This window comes from Aspergillus candidus (genome assembly GCF_002847045.1).
Source record: "Aspergillus candidus strain CBS 102.13 unplaced genomic scaffold BDW47scaffold_8, whole genome shotgun sequence".
NCBI classification, from domain to species: domain Eukaryota; kingdom Fungi; phylum Ascomycota; class Eurotiomycetes; order Eurotiales; family Aspergillaceae; genus Aspergillus; species Aspergillus candidus.
This window is the reverse complement of record NW_020194013.1, coordinates 508,271-528,367: the sequence shown is the minus strand read 5'-3', so window position 1 is coordinate 528,367 and position 20,097 is coordinate 508,271. Positions and strand designations below refer to the sequence as shown.

General features: G+C 51.8%; 4 protein-coding genes across 4 annotated transcripts; 1 reads left to right on the top strand and 3 right to left on the bottom strand.

Annotated features, from left to right (window-relative positions):
• Nucleotides 1-1,991: 1,991 nt before the first annotated feature.
• Nucleotides 1,992-4,327, bottom strand: BDW47DRAFT_89184 (translation initiation factor 4B). Its single transcript, XM_024820145.1, has 6 exons — nt 4,022-4,327; nt 3,880-3,936; nt 3,782-3,826; nt 3,536-3,604; nt 3,190-3,471; nt 1,992-3,124 (listed from the first exon to the last, which is right to left on the bottom strand). The coding sequence occupies exons 1-6, from the start codon at nt 4,023-4,025 to the stop codon at nt 2,043-2,045; spliced, it is 1,539 nt and encodes a 512-aa protein (XP_024674597.1). The 5' UTR covers nt 4,026-4,327; the 3' UTR covers nt 1,992-2,042.
• Nucleotides 4,328-7,729: 3,402 nt separating this feature from the next.
• Nucleotides 7,730-16,893, top strand: BDW47DRAFT_89178 (FMP27 family protein). The gene is made up of 2 exons (XM_024820144.1): nt 7,730-16,625; nt 16,681-16,893. Exons 1-2 carry the CDS (start codon nt 7,876-7,878, stop codon nt 16,733-16,735), a joined length of 8,805 nt encoding a protein of 2,934 aa, XP_024674596.1. The 5' UTR covers nt 7,730-7,875; the 3' UTR covers nt 16,736-16,893.
• Nucleotides 16,894-17,465, bottom strand: BDW47DRAFT_89175 (uncharacterized protein). Its single transcript, XM_024820143.1, has one exon. It carries the CDS (start codon nt 17,339-17,341, stop codon nt 17,051-17,053), a length of 291 nt encoding a protein of 96 aa, XP_024674595.1. The 5' UTR covers nt 17,342-17,465; the 3' UTR covers nt 16,894-17,050.
• A 24-nt stretch (nt 17,466-17,489) lies between these two features.
• Nucleotides 17,490-19,529, bottom strand: BDW47DRAFT_89170 (ribosomal N-lysine methyltransferase). Its single transcript, XM_024820142.1, has 6 exons — nt 19,270-19,529; nt 18,626-19,192; nt 18,505-18,562; nt 18,386-18,448; nt 18,218-18,329; nt 17,490-18,148 (listed from the first exon to the last, which is right to left on the bottom strand). Exons 1-6 carry the CDS (start codon nt 19,405-19,407, stop codon nt 17,788-17,790), a joined length of 1,299 nt encoding a protein of 432 aa, XP_024674594.1. The 5' UTR covers nt 19,408-19,529; the 3' UTR covers nt 17,490-17,787.
• Nucleotides 19,530-20,097: the final 568 nt, after the last annotated feature.

Genomic DNA, 20,097 nt, shown 5'->3' with positions numbered 1-20,097 from the left:
TACTCAATCATCCATATGGCTTGTATTGTCTCTGATGCATGGTACTTCCTTGATCACAGTTCCCAGGGAAACCGGAAAGCCCGCCATATGACCCTCTCCCTCCTTTACGTCCGCGTCCCTTGCGCGATGAGACAGGCTTAGATTGATGGGCGAGCACAAAGTACCGCTGAATATGGGCTGGGCGTACATAAGCCCTTCCCTGACAGCCAACTCGACTATCGTCTCTCCCTTGCAGTACTTTAATCTCCGAGGCTGGGACGACGGGGGCTGATATATCCGTGGTTCCCAGCACATATACGCTTATAGCCTCCCCAACCACTTCCAACAACCTGATAATCTATGGAAACAGATCCATGACGAAATTGGAAGACCATGGTTCGCAGATTGAAGTATTCCGGCCCTGGAAAATCCACATCCTTTGCCTCGTTATGACCCACATGTTACTGGGATGCAACCCTACCACTATTAGTGAGGGAGGTTGCCGTTGCGATAGCCAAAGCCAACCCCTCTCTCCATAGAAGTGGCAAGACGCTGCAAGCGGAAAGAGTTAGGAGATTCTTATTGATCCACTCATAGTGTCCCTCGCCCTCCTGGTATCCGGCTTGTTGATATTAGAGTATCACCGTTGAACGTTACAGGCATCAACGGATGACGGACCATATCTGTCGTAATGGGTTCCCGCCTTGAAGACCAAAGAAGTAAAAAGAAGTAAATGAGATAGACCACATTGATACGATAAGGGAAATAAAAGTGGGGTATAGAGAAAGGTAGGTAGATTTAAGTGAGCAAGTCACGACGTACCATCGCATTGATGTGTAAAAGAAACAACAACAACTGTAACACACCGATAGCACTCACCACAGAACTAGAGATCACTATTCACCATGACAGGCCGTAGTCAGATCGTTTCATAGAGACAATTGTTAGCACTGAGAGAGATGCATCGACTAAGTCAACCTGCAGGAGCCTACATCCAATCACCCTCGCGTTTTTCCTGCGTCTCGACACTAAAGTAGAGGCAGGCCATGTAGGATGACAGCTAACCAGTAAGGACCACCTACTTGACTCATGCATCGATCGTGGCTTGAAATACTTTGACAAGCAGATCGGGATCAGAGATATACTTAAGGTACCTACCAAATCACTAACCGTATGATAGATAAATAAAAAAGCCATGTTTACAGCAAACCCCCACACATTATTACCAGTGGTGAATACCATAAGATTCCTTTATAGTGACTGTCATTTCTTTCTCTCTGACGATAACTACTATCTCAAGTCATGCAGCTGGGTCATAATCTTATTCGTATGGCTGTTTTGTCTCGTCATATAGAAAGGGACATGGGCTCCATTAATAGAACAAGGAAATTCAGGACTCCACACACGCCATCTCCCGATCCCCGAATAAGACAAGAGAGAAAGGGTTTGAGCACACTGGACAACAAAAGGGCCGATTTCGCCTGAAAGGGGAATTAATCAGAATAGGTTTCGCATCTTGAAGATGTCATCAAGTCATTCATTCCCTCTGCTGCGGCCGTAATGGGTCATGGGTGTATCACAATCCATCACATACATGAGAATCACTAGCTGGGAAAGGAAAAAGGAAACGGAGCAAGGAAAAAGAAAAAATAAAGTTGAAAGAAACCGAAGGGCATGAGCAACAGAGACGAAAGAAAGATGGGACAAACTTTTCAACATGTCAGACAAATTCAGCAGCGGCTAGACGTAAACCAGGCATTGGGCCTGATTGGGAAAAATCGCAAACCAAAGGAGAAGTCGGGGAGAGAAACGAAGGCAACAGAAATTAAGGAGAAGGGGAAGGACACAGCCATCACTGTAACCAAAAAGAAAACGGCGAGGGAAGAGGAAACAAGCACAAAGTCATTCTGGCCATCTCGGCGTGGAGGAGCTGTCGAGGCAGGTCAAACATCATGCGATTGAAACATTGAAACAGACAATAAGGGAAACAGATAGCCCATCCGCACCGGGATCGCAGATTGGCTTCGGCCGAGTGATGACTGGCGCAGGGGGTATCGATAGATCTATGCGAACGAGCGACCAGCCTGTCCGCGGCGGTTGTTGCGCGGCTTGGAGCTCACGGTGCTCCAGCCCTCGTCGTCGGCGGCCGGGGCGGCCGTCTCAGCCGGGGCGTTCCTCCAGCTGCCGTTGGCCTGACCCTCCTTGGCAGCTTCGGTGGAGGCCGCAGCCGCCTTCTCCGGCTGATCCTGATCCGCAGCATCACCACCCTCTTCTTCGCCGGCCCGCCGGAGGATCTCGAAGTTCTTGCCGCCCTGGGGCGCCTCGGCGCTGGCTTTGGAGTCCGTCGAGGCGTCCGGCTTCTCCGTCTTGGCCTGCTCCTTGGCGGCCTTTTGCTTCTCGGCTTTCTCAGCCTTGGCCTTCTCCTCCGCTTCCTTCTTCTGGCGCAGGGCCACCTGGCGGCGCTCCTCCACCTCCCTCTCCTTCGTGGCCGTGTCGATGGGTCGGGCGCCACCGAAGGGGCTGGCCTTGGAGTCGCCGGTGGCGGACGGGCTGGACACGGGTTCGGCGACGGTGCGCTTCTGCAGGTTCAACCTGGGCCGCGAGGCGGGGGCCGCGGGGGCCGCGGGCGTAGCCGCAGCGGGAGCCGGCGACGGCGGGTTGCTGGGCTCCTTGGGGGCCGGGGGCTGATCGGGTCGCATGCGGGATCTCCACGAGTTGTCCATCTCGGCGGCCGTCGGTGTGCGCTCCTGGAATTCGCGTCGGGGGGGTCTCGAGCCGTCCTGGGAGCGTCCCTCGTGAGAGCGTCCCTCGTGGGAGCGTCCCTCACCCCAGGCGGGGGAGTTTCGTCGGAAGCCGGGGCCTCCTTCGTTGCTGAGAGGGCGGCCGCCTTCCCTCAAGGGAGGGCCAGTCGGGCCACCGGCGGACGGCGACAGAGGGCCCTTTCGCTCCCAGTTGCCAAAGTCACGGACTTTGCCGTCGGACTCAAAACCGCCACGGCGTCCGCCACGGTCACTGCCGGCATCCGAGAGGTTATCGAGATTACGGCCAAACGACGAGCGATCGGGGACACGGCGCGCGGGCGCATCGGAAACAGGAAGAGGTCCTCGGCGAGTCCAGTCGAACTCCTTGACATCACGCTCCTTGGCTGCAGGCAAACCGTCAACATGCAAACCCCGAGCGGCGGGGAGAGAAGGGCAAGAAGCTACTTACGAGGTTCGGCGATGCTAACACGAATGGCACGGCCTTGCAGGGTCGCGCCCGAGAGATCCAGAGCCTTCTTCAGACCCTCAACGGTCTCAAACTCGACGTAGCCAAAACCCTTGGGGGCCTTGGTCAACTTGTCTTCCACGACGCGGACGTTGGTCACGGAGCAATCCGCAAAGAGATCGCCGATGTCGCCCGCAGTCGCATCGAAGGACAGGTTACCCACATGGACGGTGTAGGGAGGCTGGGTCGGAAGAGGAAGAGGCTCCCTCACAGCGTAGCCACGATCTTGTTGTCGCCACCACGGTTAGAAGAGAAACAGCCAAACCAGGGTCAGGGCAAGGGTCCATACCATTGAAGGACGATCCAAAGCCAGAAGAAGAGGGCGCAGGACGACGATCAAAGCCGCCGGAAGAAGGGACTATCTAATGTAAGATTCGTGATCTCCACGTCGGGGAGGGGAAGAGGGATGCGATTGATGGGGGAAAGACCAGAAGGTTGGCCAGAACATACCGGCTGTGGGAAGATTCAAATTAGCAACGAAAAAAAAAGAAAAAGAAAAAAAGATCAAATCATCCACAACCTAGGTGAGACTTACCAGGCATCGGCATCTCATCCATCTCATCAGCCCACGATCCAAGACCTGATTCCATTAGTCTGATTGTTCTCCGCAAAAAGGTCATGAAAAAAACCTACTGTCATCAGCCAGGAAGGTGCTGATCGACATCTTCTGGGCCTTCTGCTTTCCAGGCGCTGTTCACACACATCATCATCAGTATACACTGTCGATCAAACGGCTCATCAAAGTGGAGGGGGGGGAGGGGTGGTAGGAACAAACCCATGATTGCGGTTGTACGGGGGGGGGGGGGGAGGGAAGTCAGGTAACGCGCCAAGGGCAACAGTGCGCGTCTGAACGCAGAAAGAGGAAGGATGAAAGAGAAGAGAAAAAAAGACTTCCAACTAGGAAGATATGAGGAGAATCGTCGAGTTTGGATAAACAAGACGGAAGAGCGATGGTGGGTTGCAGGTAAGTCTCCGCAGTGAAGAGTAGGAGGGGGGGATAATTTTTAGTGATGACGCTAGAAAAGTCAGCCTCTCAAAAAGTTGTTGGTGCGCTTTTTCTCTCTCTCTGCGCCTCGACCCAGAAACCGAGAGGGCTTTTTTTATTGGATTTCTTTGGTTTTACTTCCACTCTTCTTTTTCTGTTCTTCCTTATGACCTTCTCTTACCACTGCTTCTTTAAACTTACTCTTCTATAATTTATTTATCTTGTGGAGAATTAATATTAACTCCATGGGATTCTTCATAAAGAATACCTGTAGACTCGGCAAACTCTTGGGCAACTTAGTACCTCTCATAGCCGATTATTCATCCCAGGCACCCGAATGGTGCCTTGATTGAATGTAACCAGATCGTCCTTTGGTCCGGGGTTTTATCATGGAATATTACTGTCTTTTCTTTTTGTATATGATATAGATATATGTATAAATATGTTGTTATTATTATGATCATTATCATCATTATTAGTACACCTCTGGTGAACCAAAGAAAATGAATATAATTAAAACTACCTATATCGGATAGCTCGGGTCTACATATATATAGTAACTGTGACAGTGAAAGGTCACCAGGTATCAGGGCAGTCCTTCTAGTAACACTTCACATCACAATCAGTTTGACTATACCCATTTTTTGGAGTGAATGCAACTTAATACATTGTCATAGACAATATAACTAGTGCCAGTCTGCTGTTACAGTGGTGGTGAACTTCATCTTCACCAACAAAATTGTATAAAGACACAAAGATGTCGATTGCCAGTCATAATAGAAGCTGCTGCTTTGAGACCTGAGGTTACTTCATCTGTTCATTTGCCCTATGAAAGAAAGCTCACTATCTACCTCTATCCTATCTACATCCTCTGTCACACTGGATACAGGGTTACTCACGGACCCCCAAAGTGTCATGATATCTTTTGTAGCCGATTCCCTCACCTCTCTCTGAGACAAAAATGACAGTCTCACAGCTTAGATGTTTCCCTCCCTCACTCCTCATGCACCCAGTTCATCTTCTCTCACTGTTGTTCACTGGTGTCTTTTCTTGTACCGTCCCTCCAAAGCCAGCCCTCTAACCACCAGCAGAGCCGTCTTAATTCTCAGGACCTTCCTGAGTTATTTCCGCCACTATAAGCCAGCTGATGAGCTACTGGACGAACAGCGACGCGGATTGATAGAGTAATTTGCAGACTTATCGACAGCAACAGAATCCCTTCAGCAGAATAGGCGTGTCTTTAATTCATTGATGAGATTTCATGCCGCCTTTTCAAAAGTATGCTTAGGCGCCAGGGCACCTCAGATATGCCGACAGAGTGTAAAATGGCTACTACTATCAACTCCACGCTAACGACACTAGGGTGCGATGGTTCAAAGATTGGCCAAAAGATGCTGAGAGCGAGAGTGATTTGGAAGATGATCAGATGTCGAACGAGATTCCAATGATGAGACACCTAGCTGAAAAAGAAAGCTGATGTCATGAGGAAACAATAGAGACAATATCATATAACTATGCTTATCTGTCAATAGTACTCATTATTATGGTACCATGATCGAGGCCATCCATGTTACACGGGTTGAATCACTGACACCGCTTCTCATGATCGTCGGAAACAAGACCAAGCCTTTTCGTTCAGGGATAATGTAGATCCTGTTGCTTAGCTAGGAGCGAATGTACCAACACCCTCTCTGTCCCGTTACTTTACCAAGGACAGTGACGTGACGGATGATGGGTCTGAGAGTGATCCTTCGGCCCGTTAGACGGAGTAATTCCCCGGAAATTCTCCCGTCGCGAATGGGACCGGTAGGGTTATGTGGGCGACATGCCAGTCGATCATGCAATAAAATAGACCGTACCCTATCGAAGAAGGATATTGTTTCCTCGCGCATAAGGTCTGATCGATCCTGTGTTTCCTGCAGTTTTAGTATGACCTGCAGTCTTAGTATGATTCTTTTCGCTGCGTCTCTTGGCCTGGTAGGTTCGAGATGATAGGTAGGTCCTGGTCAGTGATCCCAGATTTCTATCACATTTGATAGTGGTCGGGATTGTGGGGAGTTGACGATGCTTCGTTTCCGTTAGGTTAGTCCAGTCCTCCCCTGTTGACTGGTATTCAAGAGGCAAATTAAGCGGTGTATTAATCCCTTTGTCTGGCCATCATCATCAATCCAACAAGAAGAGATACTGTTGGAAGATTCTGTTGGAAGATGACCCTGTTACACAATACGTGTGGTTAAAACGAGGGCTATTGCAACACATGGCCAGAGCATAACGAACGCGGCAACTCATCATGGTTGATATGATCGTTGCGACATCGTCTCAGGGCGGAGTGCATCCATCCACTGGGACTTCGTCGACTTCGTATCAGGGATAAAGGTGCCCCTGAAACATTGGGATAGATCCAATTATGAGGTGTCGAGCAGTGGAGCCGTACGATGTTCAGGGATGGATAAAGAACTAAGCTATCCACTGAGAGTGCCCCAAGACGACATGACCCTAGATTTTTCCAAGGACCTGGGAAAAATCTGTACGGAGCACATCGTTTCTTGACTCGTTTGATTAGATTACTCTATTTTTATTCGATTTTACTTTATTTTTGTTTTAGTACGGGATAGTTCGTGGAAGGATTAGCCCTGTCAGGCAAATCAATATGCGAGTCGACGTAACTTGGATCTGCGCTTGTCCTTGAGGCAGCGATGGTGTGTGGTTGATTGGGGGTCAGCAATCTCGAGTCAGTCGAAGAGTCTGGAAAAATCTCATCTGCTGGGGACCGTCCGGACTGAATCATCTGCAGGAATCCGGTGATATACGAGCATTGATTCAGCCGTACAGGTACTCCGTATAGATCTCACCTACGGAATAATCAATCCTATATGATTTGTCGCAGAAGATGATGATGACGGTTGACGGAAGATGACAGGTAGAGAGATGGATAGATGGTCAGTACCTGGGTAATACGGATACACATCATACGCCATATAGGGTAGGCGGTCAGTCCCAAGGGGGTAAAATGCTGCGGTGGAGTATGTACCATGATAAGGAGTTACATCCATTTGGCTCCTTTCCATGCCGAGCCTTCCGTTTCGAGGGCGGCTAGTACGTACCGTCCCTGTCACTAGTCGAGACTAGTAGGATTCTGCCACCGATCCAGAAGGTATCGAAGTTACGGAACTTTACCCAGCGGGATTCGATCTATGGTTCATTCGGTCGGATCGTCTATCATACACTCATTATTACACTCGATCAACCTACCCATACTTACCCTATCCTAACCCACCCCTTCTCTCCCTCCTCTCTCTCATCTACACCTTTCATGATATTTTTTTGTATTCGATTCCAGAAGCATGACTGAAACGCACTCGGCACCGGTTCATTTCCACGCTTTTCCCCGTGTCGCGCATTTCTGCTCTTAACGGTGAACTGTCCTTGCCCCCCTCCCCGTTCCGCGAAGCGATCCCGCGGAACTGATCGCCTTCGGGGGTTGATAGGGATTATCGAAAAATTTAGGGACCGTCAAAGTCGCCCCCTCGCGATCGCCGTCAAGAGCTACCTCGATAGTTCGACAAAATCGATATCGATGCTTGCCTCCCTGTCATCCCGCTTCGGTTTGACAACGGTTCGGCCCTCCTGAGCGCGAAGCAACGATGACGCTCTTCAACCCGACCACCGTCCTCGTCGGATTCCTCCTGCTCTACCTCTCCTCGTTCCTCATCTTCGCTATCGTTCGCATCGCGACCGGAGTCTCCATCCAGCGCATTGGCTATTTCTCCCTCCGACGCATCGCTTACTCCCCCAAGGAAGGTGTGCACATCGAGCTACGTGGTCTCGGCCTCTCGCTACATCCCCCCTCGTTCGCCCAACCGACATGGCTGAGTCTTCGGTTTACCGACCTGAAGGTGACTTTGGATCGGTCCGCGCTGGAGAAGGGGAAGGAGAAGGAGAAGGAGAAGGAGAAAGAGAAAGAGAAAGAGGAAGAGAAAGAGGAAGAGAAAGAGGAAGAGAAGGAGAAGGAGAAGGAGACGGAGAAGGACACCGCGGGCAAGACGGAGACGCCGCAGGAACCCCTGAGCCCCGGTGTCGGGAAGCGTTGCCCGGATGAGGGGGTTGGCTCGTCGTCGCCGGCGCCGAGTAAGACGTGGAAGACGTTGAATAAGCTGAAGGAGTCCGTGAAGAAACTGCATCGGAAAATTCACTGGTTGAAATTGGTGGATGTGGTCGCGGTTAATACAACCCTCAATTTCGTCGAGGCCGGCCAAATTCAGGTCGGGTCTCTCTCCTTGGCGGTCGACACGAGGCGGAAGATGGTCGATCGGGGGAAAGTGTTTCGTCGGAACAAGAACGCGTCTGGGGAGCAGCCGCCGGCGGAATGGATCCTCAATGTGCAGAACGTTCTTCTTTCGGTCGATGGGGGCGAGCCGACCGAATTGTTGGACAATATTGGGGTGAACGTCCACGGGATTCTCCACAGAGACTTCGAGGGGTTGCGCGATGTCTCGATCGCGTTCAAGATCGGGAGAATGCATATTCCCTACGACGACCTGATGACTGTGATGCAGCGGATTAAAAAGTTTCGGACGGGCGGCACGAATGCGACACCGAACGACCTAGATCGCGAAACATATTTTGACGACTTCGTGGAGGAATTGGAAAGGCCGGGAAGCCGTGACGCGGAGATCGTGCAAACAGTCGCCGATTCCAAGGAATTCGCCAGTTCCCTGCTCCGCGGAGTGCAAGAGATCCAGGTTGCCTTGAGTTTCTTCCGCTTATCCCGCGCGATCCAACCCGCCTCTCCCAAGCAGAGCTCGGTCTACCTGAACGTCGTGTCCCATGAGCTAGGTCTCGACCTCCATCGCATGGATCAGCACAGCCCTGCTCACCGGATGTACTTCCAGCGGAACGATGTCGCCCATCAAGCTCTCCTGGCCGCCATCTCCCTTTCGGTCAGCCTTGATGATAGTTCCGGAGAGACCGATAACATCCTATATATCCCTATGGCCACCACAACCATCAAGACTACGCTCCCCTCCAAAACCATCAGCCATTTCGACGAAGTCAACCCGGAAGACAAGAACACGAACATCCTTTTCGCCAACTTGGTGGTCACGTCTCCTTCGCTCGACCTGGAGCCGAGGCATGTTTCCCGACTTCTGGGGCTGGTCCAAGACCGAACGCAGTCGCCTCGAGGGAAGAAGAAGCCGAGAAATAACCACCGATTAATCTCCCGACTGCTTCCCAAAACTAACATCAAACTCTCGGTGCATGAGCCCGTCATTCGCTTCGTCCTCCCGATCTCCTCCGAATCCCCCAGCACATCCGACGACTACAATCTACTCATCTCATCTATATCATCTATTTCCCTCGACATAGAATCCTCCCACTCCTCAGAAGGGGGGGTTCATTATTCATTATCATCTATTTATCGGGTGGCGTCTCACAAACTCTACTACCAAACGCCCTCGGGCATCAAACACAATCTTCTTACCACGGAGAACCTTGAAATCAAGATCCTACTTAGCGCATCGCCTGAAGTGTGTGTGATTGCTTCGGGATCTTTGAACACCTGCTCCGCTCACATGGTCAACGGGGAGGTCAACCATGGAATCCAGCAGGTCGTGGAACAGTTCAAATCGCAACTGGGCCCAAAGACGGGAGTACATCCGCCCATTGAGGAAAGAAAACCGAGTTTCCTCAGACGGGTGCCCTCCTGGTTGCTTCGATTCCAGTTCGAAGCCACGGGTTGTAGTCTGGAGATTGCCGGGATTGACCCGAGCGTGTCGAAAGTCTCGCGTGGTGTTTCGTTGCAGCTTCAATCATGGACCGCAGACTACAGGGCGCAGAAACCCGAACCGACGACCATCAGCATATCACGCAGGCGAACGCCAAGTCATTCGACCATCGGTGGAGATGAGTCTCCGTTCAGGTTTCCCCCAACGTCACCTCCAAAGCAGACCCCGCGCGGTGCTGCTGATGGACGGCGGCTGGCTTTCCATGCCCGTGTGTTCGAAGGCTTTGTTATCGAGTCAGACGACTACCTGGAACCAGAGCCCTTTTTCTCGCTTCCCAGATTCGAAGTCGCGCTTAGTACGTCAAGTGACCGTGTCGGACCGATTTTCAACATCAACTCGGTCTTCAAAGGTATTTACCTACAGTATTCGCTTTATCGGTATTACTGTCTCGGAGTTGCGCTATCTGTACTTCAGACGGCCTTCCTACACTACGCCACACCCGCGATGCCAGACCAGCCACCACCCTCACGGGGAGGTTCAAAGGACTTCTCGTACCGCCCGCCCCCTCCGTCTCAGCGACGTGAGCTTCTCACCGTCGATGTGAGGGCCACCGTCATTCAGCTCAAGACTTCTTTACCTGCAGATCCGCCAATGCTGTTTCAAGTATACGGGTTTACCGCAGGCTCCCACCGCCTTTCCGCCCCCTTCCTGAGAGCCGGTTTGGTTCGGATCCACGCCGAGGCACCGAAGCTCAAAGGCGTGTGGGCGAGGATCGTGGGAATGACCAATGTGAAGGTTGACCTGCGGCGGCTGAAGTTGAAGCACGGTGCCAGTCTCATCGAAGAGAAGTCTATTGACGTATGGGCCGATTTCATCCGGGTGGGCGTCCCTCACCACATGGTCATGCACCGTATCTTCGACAATTTGATCAACACCTCCAAAGCCCTTAAGCAACTTCACCATCGCTTCCAAAATCGCTCACCAGATTTCATATCCGTACGAGAACCGGAGGAACCCAAGAAAGTCCCCAGGATATCAGTACGGAGCAAAGCCTTGCTTTTTGAGCTGGAGGATGATGCCTTTGAATGGAAGTTAGGCTGCATATACCGGACTGGTCTTCTCGAACAGCGCCAACGTCAGGCTCGAGAAGAAGCTTTCGAGCTCAAGTTGCAAAAAGTCAGGGACTCAGGCCAGCGCCGCGCGTCGTCCAGGTTACGGGCGAGATCTAGCCACCGTACCCTTCGCAGTGAACGAGTCAGCCAAGAAACAAGAAGAAGCAAAAGCGCTGGGCCAACGCCGCGGAACGATACTAGCAACAAGAAACGCGGGAGAGGCCGGAAGCTCCGTTACGACACCGAAGGGGCTGCCTGCATTTCTTGCGACTCTAAGGTCTCCGACGAGGCTGCTTGGTATCGACTCCAGGAGCATAATGCCCGAGCCTGGAAACAGAAGATCGACTCTGCTTTGAAATTCCAGGGATCGGCGATCAAGGAAGTGAGACACCTGTTTGCTGGAGTCGACGAACCTCCTGAGGACGTCGAGGAAACGGAGACGTTGCTTTCCATCCCGAATCGACCGGCTTTGCTGGGGGCGTTGATCAGTGATATCAACCTCGTCATAGACAAACCGTTTTTCCCCGTGGAAGAATATCCTGTCTTCCTCCACAAGATTGGGAAAGGCATGCCCATGGACATGAAATATGGATTGCTTATCCCAATGAGCTTTAATCTCGACATGGGCGAAGCTCGAGTTACTTTGCGAGACTATCCCTTGGACTTGGTCCATATTCCGGCTTTGCGTCCGGGGCAGTCCCCTAGGCTACCCAGCTGGTCACTGCGAACCAACTTCGTGATCGGCGAGGAGTTCCGCGACTACAAGTCCGCGAGACAGGTCCAGCTGCAGTTAGTGCCACCCGGAGAGCTCCCAGATGGCACAGCAAGCCCGGCATTCGACATCAAGGTCTGGCGGTCCGTCTCCCCAGTCAAGACCTATTCCGACCCTACCATCGAGATCAACACCAGCCTCCCGACTAGTATCTCCTGGGGCATGTCATACCAGCCCGTAATCCAGGACATGATGAAGATCATCGAAGGCTTCACGAAGACGGAAATTGACCCGTCGGATCGGGTTGGCTTCTGGGATAAGATCAGGCTCAGCTTCCACTCTCGACTCAGAGTGGTATGGAAAGAGGACGGCGATGTTCATCTACGTTTGAAGGGCTCTCGCGACCCGTACGTGGTAACCGGGTTCGGCGCTGGATTTGTCATTTGCTGGCGTAAGGATGTCAAATGGGACATCCATACTAGTGACGATCCGAAAGAACTCATGGCTGTCACCAGCGGTGAGTTCGTGATGGCTATACCCGACTACAGCCACGAGGCCCGATACATGGCGGAAGCCACAACCCACGACACGGAGACCGCGTCATCGTCGAGCGACATGAAGAACGCAGCCCTCTTCAAGAAGGTTGTTATGAAACTGTCTGGCGATGTGAGGGTGGGCGCTGGATTGGTCTTCGAGCGCAATCTCAGCGAATCCGAGCGATCATTCCTTTTCAAACCCCATTACGACGTTGTTCTTCGGAATCCTCTCTACGTGGACCCTGCCGAGAGAGAGGTCTACGACGCCTACCGTGGCTTCCGAAGTAACCATATCCACTTGTCAGTTGCTGTTATCGCCCCCGAGAGCAGGAATTGGTGCGTGAACCATGTGCAGCCGTCTTCCAGCTACAACGCCATCCATCTGTCCCCTCGCTTCTTCACTCACTTCTTCAACTGGTGGTCGCTGTTCTCCGGTGTCATGTCGCTCCCCGTCCGTCAGGGACCGCTCTGGCCGGGTGTTACGAAGACGAGCAAAAAGTTCAATCGACATCTCGCAACGGTGAAGTACAAGGTGCTTCTTGCTCCGCTCTTTGTGGCGCACATTTACAAACACAAGGACCGGGAGGATTATGCTGAAGACGTCGTCACGGCGACAGGATTGAAGGTCCGCCTGGACAGCCTGAAGCTTGACCTTCATCAAAGACGCGAACAGATCAAGACACTGGCCAAAGGACGTCTGAAGCAGACACAAGCGAGCGCCATGCGCATCAACCAGGCTCAACTGGATCTGCAGGCAGCAGACTTTAGGGCCGTCTCGGCTAGCATTGAAGGCACCAATTTCGATGATATAGAACAGAACAAGGACGACATCATATCGTCATTCCAGCAACCCGTTGCATCCGTCGATCTGTCCAAGTTTACAATCCCCGATCAAAACCTGGACTGGGTCGACATGGATGATTTCGTCGAGTTGGATTGGATACTTCCCCAAGAGTCGAACCCTCGAACGCAGATTCTGCCGCTGGCTTTCACCCCGTGCTTCACTTATTTCCGTGAAACGGACCACGGTGGGATAATGCCGGACCAAACAGGTTACAGCACGTTTGGACACGAGCCCACTCACGACTGTGTCATGTCGGAGAATAACGAGCCGCGGCGGGTGCAGATGGAACTCATCAGGGACCGCCTTGCTACTGTCGAGGCCCAAATGCGGGACTGTGAGCGTACGGTTGGGGAGCAGGAACTCCGGATGGCGAGAGAGGTCGGCCCCGACCCCGCGCTGAAACAGAAGCACGCCGACTACATGAAGCATTCCGAATCTCTCACGCGACGGCGAGGTTTCCTCGTTGCTGGCCTCCAGCGTTTGGAGAGACAGCTGGCCCGGGAGGAGAAGACACCCGTCGACAAAAACCCCGAATCCGTTGCGGCCGACAGCGCTTCCAGGGCGGGCTTTGATTCGCCAGTTGAGGGCAGAGACGCTGATATGGACGGGTTCTACTCCTCTCCCAACGACGAGTTCGCGAGCGACTTCAACAACCGTTTCATGCTGCACAATACACAGTTCAAGTGGAACAACTCGCTCCGGAATATCATCTTGCGGTATAGTCACCAGGTGGGCCAGAGGCGCGGGTTCGTCTACTACATGTCTCGACGAGCGGTCAAGTTCATCTTGGACATCGTCGACGAACAGAGCAAGAACCAGCGGAGACAGTCGAAGCTATTCCGCTCCGCGTCAAGACGGCCTTCCGATTGCCGCGGTCTGGTCGACGACGACGACGATGACAGCGTCGAAGAGCGCATCGAGCAGCTGCTGAACGACGCTAAACGTTTCGTGAACGCGGAGGAACTCGACGCAGAGGAGAAGAAGAAACAGGACAATTTGAGCTCCGACGGCTCCAGCGAGAACATCATGCCGGAATTCACGCCGCAAAACAGCTACCATCTGCGCCTCATCGCGCCTCAGATCCAGCTCCAGAGCGAAAAGAACCAGAAATCCGTCCTGCTTGTTGCTGCCAAGGGCATGCAGCTCCAGGTCGTGTCGATCATGGATAAGGAGCGTGTGTCTGACGATGTCAGCGGCCTGGTGCAGCGCCGATTCTCGCTCGACATGGACGGGGCCCAGTTCTTCGTCGCGACGCAGAAGAACTTGATGAATCACCTGCAGTTCTATGCTGGCAACAAATACGGCAACTCTCCCGGCTCTGCGTGGCCGCCCTGGCTGACGCTGGAGGCAATGTTTGATTTCGAATTGAATCCATTCGGCTTCTCCCGGATTATCCAGAAGACGTCGGCCAGTTTGCGCTACGACAAGTACAATAACCTGCGCCTGAAGTATAATGAAGAGGTAGCCAAGGGGCAGAACGACCATCCCCACCTTCTCGACGGACAGGAGTCGCGGATGGACCAGATCAGCGTCGACTTCCCTCGCTTCCGCGCCATCTGCGACTCTGCTGAGTATTACTCAATGTACATCATTGTGCTTGACCTGCTGCTTTACCGCGAGCCGCTGGAGAAGGTCCGCAATGAGCGTCTCGAAAGGATTATGCTCACCTCCGATTTCAGCGATCTGAGAGGCGCGCCCGAGATGGTGTTCAAGTTGCAGGCTCGCATTCGGCAGCTCGAGGAGATCAAGGAGCATTTCCAGATCCACGCCAAATACCTGGATCGACAGGGCTGGGAAGATCGTTTGATGCTTGAGAAGGATCTTTCCCAGTGCGAGGATGAGCTGTTCTTTTTGATGAAGGCTATCACGACGTCTCAGCGAAAGATCGAGCCGACGATGGGCGGAGCGAATGGTGTTCTGCGCTGGAATATCTCCGCTAGTGAGATTGCCTGGCATCTGATGAAGGACGAGACGGAGCCGCTGGTCGAATTCCAACTAAGGAATGCCGAGTATGACCGTACGGACAATAGCGATGGTTCGAATCACAATCTAGTGGCGGTCGAACGTCTCTACGGGTTGAATCTGCTCCCCGATGCCATTTATCCTCAGATTATTGTGCCATATCTGGATCAGGCAAAGAATCTAGATGACCAAACCGACCACATGATCAAGGTGAAATGGCACATGCAGGAAGCTGTCGCTGGGATTCCTGTGCTGGATGATTTCGAGGTGTCTCTCTTCCCTCTGAAGGTCCAGCTGGAGCGCGAGCTCGGCCAGAAAGTGTTCGAGTATATCTTCCCTAATGTGGGGACCGCTGCGTTCGAGAACGGAGGCTTCTCGCCATTCATGATCAAGAACGTGAAGCCCCTGGAGGATTCCGACGAGGAGGAAGATGGCAGTCCGGGCGAAGCTCCTAGTGCGCCGGAAAACAGCGACGTCTCGACAGACGATCTCCTGACAAAGGGGCCCGGTGCTATCGAACTCAGATTGCACCCTACGCTTTCATTGTCGGAAGAGACGCGACCTCGGACCCAGGGCCGACTGACTCAGTCGAGGGGTCTCGCGCTGACACCGCTTAACAAGGACAACAAGCAGTCTGACGGACTCCGGCGCCCGGCTACAAGCGGCGCGTTGTCAAAGAAGAAGTCGGGTGATAGTTTGCGGCTCTTGTCGAGGCAGCAGGCTACGGAGAAACCCGCCGTCAATGGATCCACGCCTAAAGAGGCGGAAGAGAAGGGTAGAAAGTTTGCGCTCGCGAGGACCAACAAGGCAAGTAAGAGCAAGGAGGCAACGGACGATCTATCCCAGATGATGTCCCGCGCTTCCAACTACATGACTCTTGCGCACGTCAAAGTCCACGACGTCGTGCTCTGCCTAAGCTACAAAGGCAAAGGCGACCACAACCTCGAAGACCTGCACGACTTCGTCTTCCGGCTGCCCGTCCTGGAGTACCGGAACAAAACATGGTCCAACCTGGATCTCGCCCTGCGCCTGAAGAAAGACGTGATCAAAGCTCTCATTTCGCACGCGCCCGCAATCCTCGGCAACAAGTTCTCGCACCACCGTCCCAACAAGCAGCAGCAAAAGAAGCACCGCGAGATGGCGAACACGTTCCAGCTCCTTCACAACCCGGACAGCTCCGCCGCAACCATCTCCGACAAAAGCATGGTGAGCGCCGACTCCAACAGCGAATCCTTCGAGTCTCGCTCGCAGCGGTCACAACGCTCAGACGTCCAGTCCGGAACCTTCCCTCTCGGGCGCTCGAACTCCATGGGCTCCAGTATGCTCAGCACTCCTGAATCCGGACTGGCGTCGGATACTCGTTCCGCGAGTGAGGTCGACGCAGACGCTCGATGGGAACAGTCTCGTCGGTTTATCAACCCCACTAGTCGACCGGTAACTTCGGGGCCGGCTATGCCGCGTACTCACACGACGAAATACTGGGATGGACCACCTGATGAGAGGTAAGTTTCTTCCTCTTGGCCCTGTTTATAGGATAAGTGCTAACACACGCTTTAGTTCCAAGAGCACGTTTCGCAGCCTGGGCCGGAAACTGATGCCGTCTCGAAAGTAAACGCCTTTGCTACGAGAAATACCCGCGCACCGTGTTGGCTTCGACAGCCCTCGCTCAATGCCCTCCAAAGGATGAGCTGAGTCCGCCTTCCATCTCGACATCATCTCTTTCCCCACTATACTTCTGGTATATGCTGTTTTTTGTTCGTTTCTTATATATATTTTTCTTTTTATTTATTTAACGAGATACCCCCTACCGCAGTGAGTGGGTTATAGAAGGAGTCAATTATTATTTTTTTTTCTTTTCCCTCTGACAATTATTTTTTTAATCCATCCTCGTCCGATCTTCCTAAAGTTTTTAACCCCCTTCTTTGTATCATGTTTGCTCATCTTTTCGTCTGTGATCTGTATACGTCCCGATCTTACACTTTTTCCCCCTGTCTTGATATCGTTTGTTTCTTTCCTTCTTTTCTGATCGTGTTTTGAGGCTATTGTCTGCATTTGTTTCTCGCGTTTGGCGTGCTTTACCTATGTTTTGCGTACACGGGTTACTATTCTCTTGCCTTCGGAAGGGCAACCGCAAACACAACTCAAAGCATTGGGTGTATCGGTTGGTTGATTGATTGATTGATTGGTTGGTTAGTTGCATTTGGGGGAAGGGGTACATGCACCTGCATTATACATCTGGACTGGGACGGAATGGAATGGACATACTAGGGCTAGGACGGCTTGATTTATAGGATAGATGGTGATTGCTTATTGAAGAAGATTTATCTGTTTATTTTTTTGTGTCTGTCTTTGTTTCTGTATGTGTAGTGTTGTCGCTGGTTTCTATGTAATGTGCCGTTTTCTGTTCCCCTGGTGGTGGATGTAGCCTGTTAAAAGTAGTATCCTGTTTTGTTATTCGTGTATCCCTCAACGCCATCGGGACAAGTTATTCATATTGACGAGTGAAGATTTCCTTTGGATGTGATTCTCCAGGACCTAGGATAGGTCCGACGATTTGATGGTTTCTTAGAGACTGAAGAGGATGGCGAAGGGAGAAGGACCCAAAGCACGAGAACCACTGACGGTCTTAGCCCTCCCTTGAAAAGGTAATACTTGCGTTGGGACTTAATCATGAGCTGTTCCTAGAACCGCCGCGTGGGCGTTCTCACACAACCGCTCAATTTGCCTCCACCTCGAAAGCAGCATCGCGAGCCTCTCCTGCTTCCACTGTTCGGAGCCGAACTCGGGTATAGACCCCGGGGAAGGTGACTTGGTCAGATCAAGCAAGGACTCAATGATGTCGATCGTGGTGGTGCATTCTTTAAGGTACGCCTCGATCCAGCTCTTGATGATGCGAGCAGTGGTGGGCGGGTCGGAGCCTGTTTTGTCGCGGAGATATTTCCTCCAGGGACCTTTGCGCATGTATTTTAGACAGGCGACTGCTTCGACTGATAGGGTGGGGCCTGCAGATGTTATTTCGTAGTTGCTTTGTTTTTTGCAAGGAAAATTGTTAGTATGGGAGAGAGGAGAGAAACGTTGGGGAGGGAGGGGGTACCCGAAGAGGTCGCGAGAGGCTAGTTCTTTCTTTTGTGACAGTGTGAGTTCGCGGAAGATTATGTCGTCGAGGAAGATGGAGTCGCATTCGTTGTCGTCTAGGCAGAAGCCGTCTGTTTCTTTCTTTTTAGTGCTGATGGTTGTAATGATGTCGAGGTCTGAGACTCACATTCGACTAGCAGGAAGTCGTTCGAGTGTGGTCCGTAGCTCATATACACTTCTTCACCCCTTTCTGCGCACGTGATTAGATTATATAGCCCAGTAAAGGTTGAAAAGTTCGACTCATACCATGCTGCCTCTTCGCTGTGAACGTATATTTTTTCCCATCGAAATGAACATCGCACGGCTTCAACAATCATCAGCCTGGTCTTTACGGAGACCGATAGGCAACTTCAAAGCAAGCACATACCGCATCATCCACGTGATTGAAGTAATCCGCAAAAGGGACCATCCCAACATCATCATTCCAATCCTCGGACTCATCACCAGGCGAAGAAACATAATAGAAGCTCCTCGAGTTGACGATGAAATAGTAATACGCGAAAGTACCAGGATTCGTCTCAGGAAACGCAGAGACAACGTACTCCCAGGCTTTCCGGACGCGCTTTTCCTGCTGCGGTAGTAAGTTCTGGTACGTGGACTCGTAATCCGCGCCTGCAGGCGTCTTGCGGAACGAGTTCCACCGGCCGGAGATGGACGGCGGGAGTAATGAGGGACCGGACCATGATGTGGAGCTGGATGCGCGCAGACGGTCCGGCCATAGGAGGGGGATGGTGTCTTGGAAGTCGCGGAAGGAGGGCCATACTTTGCGCCAGGGTTCGATGTCCTGGAGAACGTCTGTGTCTGCGTGGGTGAGAAATGCGGCCAGAATTCCGTGGTTGGGTGTGTCTTCGGGGAATTGCTCCACGAATGATGGGGGAATGGAGTCCCTGGTTAGCATTACTGCCCGGGGGATGCTGAGCATCACTTCATTCTCCTGCAATCGTTGATTAGAATTGTTTCTATCAATGGGTCTAGTCGCTTCTGGAACGAGTCTACTATCGTGTCGCGTACCTTGATCGTCCTGGTGGCGATCATGCCAAGACGTCGACCGGGGAAATGGGCCGGGGCAATGCCTTTGATTTGCACGCCTTTGGAGATGGCCCATTGTGTAAAGGCTTCGTGATCGTCTCCGGGAGAAGTGATTGCCATTTGGTGGTGGTGGAGGAGGAGGGAGAAGAGGTGTGAGAGATGGATGGCTGAGGCTACACAGCTGTGCTATGGTTGTCCGAATTGGGGAAAGTGGATCGTCGGAAATGACATGCAGATATATGCAGATGTTGGCGGAGATGTCAAAGAAGATTAGCAGAATACGGTCCGCAAAATATTGATAAAACTTACTTTATAACACATTAATAAACAAATATCTACTGATAAGCTTATTACCTCTTTAAGTCATGGTAGATCTAGGAAGAGGCGTGCTTGAAGCAAATAAGATTGGTTGATAGAGAGTCACATGATTAGTCACCATGATAATCCATGGATAAGGTGCCTCAGGTATACATCCTTGTGGTCTCCGAAACTCTAAAATTAGAGTTGACTTTCTGGATGCCAATATTTAATACTTCCCGATAATCTTGATTTTCATCTACTTGTAATACACCATACGACCTTCTAGTCATACCATGTCCGCTGTGAGCAAAGTCCTTGTATCGGCATGATGACTAGAATTGTTAATGCCAATTCTGCTAGACGCTTGAGATAGGAATGCAACTTGTATTGGGTATCAATATGGAACATAGTAAAGTACAGCGTTTATCTTAGCAGTCTACCCTCGAAAGCACCGCAACACCTGCGAGCTCATGCATCAAGTGAAAAAAAAAAATAAAAAACAATAGTATA